This window comes from Ylistrum balloti, unplaced genomic scaffold (assembly GCF_031769215.1).
Source record: "Ylistrum balloti isolate Yb309-2 unplaced genomic scaffold, AGI_CSIRO_Ybal_v1 Utg370840, whole genome shotgun sequence".
Taxonomy (NCBI): domain Eukaryota; kingdom Metazoa; phylum Mollusca; class Bivalvia; order Pectinida; family Pectinidae; genus Ylistrum; species Ylistrum balloti.
The window spans coordinates 370,557-376,064 of NW_026782484.1; the positions used below are offsets into that span (position 1 = coordinate 370,557).

At 33.9% G+C, this 5,508-nt stretch overlaps 1 protein-coding gene across 1 annotated transcript; it reads left to right on the forward strand.

The window, feature by feature from the left end:
- Positions 1-2,054: 2,054 nt before the first annotated feature.
- On the forward strand, positions 2,055-2,736 carry LOC132558984 (keratin-associated protein 6-2-like). Its single transcript, XM_060223610.1, has 2 exons — positions 2,055-2,409; positions 2,687-2,736. The coding sequence occupies exons 1-2, from the start codon at positions 2,055-2,057 to the stop codon at positions 2,734-2,736; spliced, it is 405 nt and encodes a 134-aa protein (XP_060079593.1).
- Positions 2,737-5,508: the final 2,772 nt, after the last annotated feature.

A 5,508-nucleotide genomic window follows, 5' to 3' on the forward strand; every position in this document is an offset into this window, starting at 1 on the left:
GAATTAAGTATCTCCGTAATTCCTACCTTGATATAATGAATATAAGAGTTTACGGGTCTCTCTAGGTGACACATGTTACTTTCGCGAAAAGTAAAAAAAAAATTATTAGAACATAGATCCTCGCCGTTTCTGTACATTGTATACGATGTCCTGGGTTGTAAAGCAGGAAGTCCCCAGTCCACCACAGATTTTTCCAGACTTCGTAACCACATATCTATCTTTGGGGCACTGCCCATAACGTTTCGATATGTAATACAGTATAATCTTATAAGACAACCGAGAAACGTAGTCTAACCGTACTTTTTACATCATTATTAAATTATTTTGGAATCCGGAAGACTTTAAGCGAACTTCATTCACATGTGTGAATTCCGAATAAGATGAACACGTGTTTTAATATCAATTAAAGTTAAGATGTGACGTTGAGACAAATTTCGGTGAAAAGCAAATTAAAACCAGCTAGTAATTCCAAACTATCAAACAAAAGCCTAACACAGGTGAAGGAACCTTATTACATAGTAGAGCTAGTAATCACAAACCATTCAACAAATATTAAATACAGGTGAGGGAATCTTATTACACAATACAGTTAGTGAAAATCTCGGTGAATAAAAACTTAAAACCAGCTAGTAATCCAAAACCATTCAACAAAAGTCTAACACAGGTGAGGGAGTCTCATTACACAGTACAACATGGAAACACAAACCATTAAACAAATATGAAACACAGGTGAGAGAATCTTATTACACAATACAGCTAGTAATATCGAAACAGTAAAAAAACTCTAACACACCTGAGGGAACTTTATTACATAGTGCATTTAGTAATCCCAAAACATTAAACAAAAGTCAAATACAGATGAGGGAGCCTTATAACATGGCACAGTTATAAATCCCACAACGATAAACACAAGTCAGACACAGGTGGGAGTAAATTATTACATAGTAATAGGTATAAAGAAAGGTACATATCGTGATGTGTGGAGGGGTTCACAGGTTAATACTCTATATATTGGTCTGAGGTGTAAAACATGGGTTCTTATGTGAAAAGATAGCACAAAAGACACGCAAAAAAGATGTACCTATCAGGACAATTTAGACTTAGATAAGGTAGAGCCAAATAATGAATTAAACTTCATCATACAGCTGTTTCGTCCTTCTATAACTCGTCAGTGATGCGAAAGTAATAGATACACTAAACAAAACAATTATATTGTAGTTTGGTAAAACAACATGTAAAGAGTGGACATTTACTTTTGGTGGCTCTTTCACTGTAAAATATTTTTACTGGTGGTTGAATTTGATATAAGACAATATATGACAGATGTGTTAAATATTGATTTAAAAGTTTATTTTAATTCTGGATGATGGGATATGCCCATCTTGATAAAACACGAATATTGAATTCTAATGCTGAATAATGTGAATACAATTTTACCACTAAATTAAGTAACCTGGCAGCGCTTATCCTCTAACGGTATTTTTATATACCTCTCTATAACATTTATAAATTTTCCATCACGGTGTTTGACTACAAGAACATTTATAATGCGAATATAATGATGTATTTATGCATTTCACAATCGTGAATGTGGGTCAAATATGAAGATTATATATAAAACATGTCTTAATGTTGCTATATGTCGAAGGTTATTGCTATAATAAACATGCGTATATATAAATGTATCGTTACTCAGAACTTAAATAGTAAAATTAATTGGAATTTGATTTATCATATCCCTGTTCCTACAGATATAAGTATTACAGTGTAAATGTCGGTAACTGAAGACCCCTCCGGCCATACGTCACATTAAATCAGTACGACACGTGGAAGGGGCCAAGGTAACAGGAAGTCACGGTACTGGCAGACAGGGGCTATAAAAGGGTCAGAGATGAAGAGAAACCTCACACTCAGCTGGTAAGTTTACAAGGCTATGCCTCGATAAAGTCATGTGTTTGTGAACTATTAGTGTTTTCTTTAAGACAAACCACTTAGGTTTTTATATGTATGCTATTGATATTAACTAGTGATAATTTTTATGTATTCCAGTCACCATGAAGTCGTCATCTGTCGCCCTTATTGCGATTTGCCTCTGTCTCGGCGTGTCATGCGCCTTTGGAGCCGGATATGGTTCCGATTATCATGATTCCTACGGAAGCAATGGAGGTGGATACAACATAGGATATGGTTATGGAAGCGAATACGGAAGTGGTTACGGAAGCGGATACGGAAGTGGTTACGGAAGCGGATACGGACACTCCAAGGGATACGGAAAGGGATACGGAAAGGGATACGTCTCCACCGAGACCATCATTAGACAACCTTACCTCCAGCCAGTCGCTCCCCCACCACTACCACCACCCGACAATGACGAAGGTCTTTTTGGACTCGGCGGATCTGGACTTCTGTGTAAGTAATTTAGCTGTTAAAATATCTATATTTGTCTTTTTTGTATCATATTGATTACATTTCTCAATTTCCTTATATCTCTTGTTAGACCATTTACCCCTTTTCCGAGATCTACAACGGATGTATTCATCGGTAGACGTTTGTCCCAACTCTGACGTCCGCTGTGCATTGTTATACTACCTACCTGCTATATTTATAGATGCAAATGTCTATAACCATGTATTATTTTCATATTTATGTTTTGTACTTATCTTATAATGTGACCTTTCATTTACAGTGCTCGGTCTGCCCCTCCTTCTTCTCTTGAGGAACTCCAACTCCGGTTAAACTCCTGACTCTTCTTACTATAGAAGCAACTCTGTGATGTAAGTATATATATCTCCGTAAGAGTCAACGATCAAATTATGCTTTGAATATAAGTTTTCCACTTCAAAAGATCTACCATATATTTTTAGTAATTAAAGAACGGCGAAATTTTGTTTAGAATAACAATCAAAAGATAGAATATTGAAAAAGAAGACTGCTTATTTAGGCCGTTCAAAGGGGTATGCATTTATGAGTCTTCTTTCAGTTCTAGAATGAATCAATGTATACAATTACACGGGATGAAAGCTTATCTAGCAGAAAAAAACTAGAAATGAAAATAAAAACTACTTCCTGCCTTGTACAGTACAATACAGTGCTTATATCGAAAAAAATAAACGTCTTCTTTTTCTCTTTTGTGATTATTTTCCAAGAGTGTGGCACAAATGTTCTGATCATCATCTTAGTTTTTAAATTTCGATTGTCTAAACTGTGTTTTTCTTTCCTTTCCAGACATCGCGCAATATTGACAGTTGTTACCAGTTCGTCTGTGTGGATCTTATTTGTATGCTTGTACTATTGTTACGTTGATTAAAAAACAATTAAGAAAAACAACAGTGTTTTATTTCTCATTTCATATGGTATTGGCGATTCAACAATTACGTCAGTTTGAATGACAAAAAGTATAGTCGGTGGTTAACTGAAAAAGGCACATTGACTGATGAGTCAGTAGACGCATTGACTGATGAGTGAAATGACACATTAAATAAGGAGTGAAAAGATAAATTCATTGACGAGTGAAAAGACAAAGATCAATGATAGCTGCACGCGACGAGATATTTGGACGGTAGATGAGATTTACGAATGATTATAATGCCATATGACTTTCTAAAAGTTATTCATTGGTTAAGGAAGCACCACACAATAATGAACATATATTGATACATTTGAGTTCATTCCTTGATCATTTAATATTTTTGACCGTATTTCTCATTTCATCTTTACTCATTATCTTGTCAGAGTAACCCCCCCCCCAAAAAAAAAAAAAACAAAAAAACAAAAAAAACACCCAAACAAAACAAAAAAAATGACGTATTGAAGACCTCGTCACGTGATAATGAACACATGACACATAAAGTAGTAACTGCCCTTTTCAAAACGTATGTCCAATCATAATATTAAACGTTAGTGTTGGATATTTATCATAACTATTTTAGCACAAGCAAACCAAACACATTAGGACCACTTTTATTCTTGTTTATTGAATTCAGGCGGATGATTTTCATTAGCATTTCAATAATACAGCCAATCAGGGTCATGATATCATATTTCTTGTTTAAGTAGGTCACACTGTTAATTGTCGCTTTTGTTTCAATAATACCATCAATAAGGGTCATGATGCAATGTTTCTTGTTGATGTAGGTTAAACTGTTATTTGTTACTTGGATTTTGATAATACCACCAATCAGAGTCATCAAGGCATATGTTTAGTTTATGTAGGTCAGGTGGTTATTTGTTGCGGTTTGGTAAAAATGGTTGACTTATATTACGGATTGAAAATTAAACAGATAATTCCTTACGTTATTACTCAATAACGATCTTATGAATATTAAGTTTGATCGATGATTATGAAAGTCTTTTCAATTCGACAGTTTTCGAAATAACACTGGACCTGTATTAATCATTCTTATCGTATATAGTTTTACACCTTAGAAAGTGGCGAGTAGTGGTGCCTCAGGCAACAAAAGTTTACCTGTATACGGGTATATACGTTACAGGTCTGAATCCGTAAACAATGTTTGAGATTTACCTGATCATATATACATAATGTTTTTTACAAAATAAATGAAAAATGAGACTAATACAGAAGTAATAAAAAACATTCCTTTCTGACGTTATCAGATTTTAAATGATCCATTCTGTATCATAAAGAAACGTCCATTTAATGTTTACATATAAAATATATGGGTGGGGTATGTTGTTCTAAAAATTACTTTTAATTTGTTAGAACACCATGGTGGTTTTTGATCCCCAACTTAGGACCAAATGTCTTCTTATGTAAAATTTGTGTTCATGCTTGAAACTCTTATGTTTCAAGTTCGTCGTTTATATAGTAATAAACGGCCAATTTCAATCATAGCTGATCTTTTGTCTTGTCTTTTATGCTTATACATTTGGTCCAACTTGCTTGCCCTCACGTCTGTCATGTATGAATATATATACAATATGTGTCTGTACACAAAAGCTGATTACGTATAACTCTATGTACACAAATCACTTCACATTATAAGTATATCTTACTATTTAGTGTGTATATATCTACAAGTGTTCGACCTATATACTAATGACTTAATCAGGAAATATACTTTGTACTTATATATACTTATGTGTTTATATATATTTTGAAAAAATAAATAACCCCTATCCCACACTTATTTATAAGTCATTTCTAAATTTATATCAACCACGATAGAATCGCACATTTCTGCGATAGAACTGCACAAAGTGCGATAGCTTAGATTGTCAAGTTTTCCTATCGTGCCCACATCGTACAGACATCGTGCGCATATCGCACATAATGTAAATTTGTGCTATCCCACAACTGTATTTGTTACTAGTATTTCAATGATAACACAATCAAGGTCATGATGTCATATACATTGTATCTAGTTTGTCTAGATGGATCTGTTAATTGTTAAAAGTATTTCAATTATAAACCCATCAGGGTCACAGTATCATTTTTCTTAGGTCAGGTTGTTAATAGTTGCTAGTATTTCAATTATATAACCAATCAGT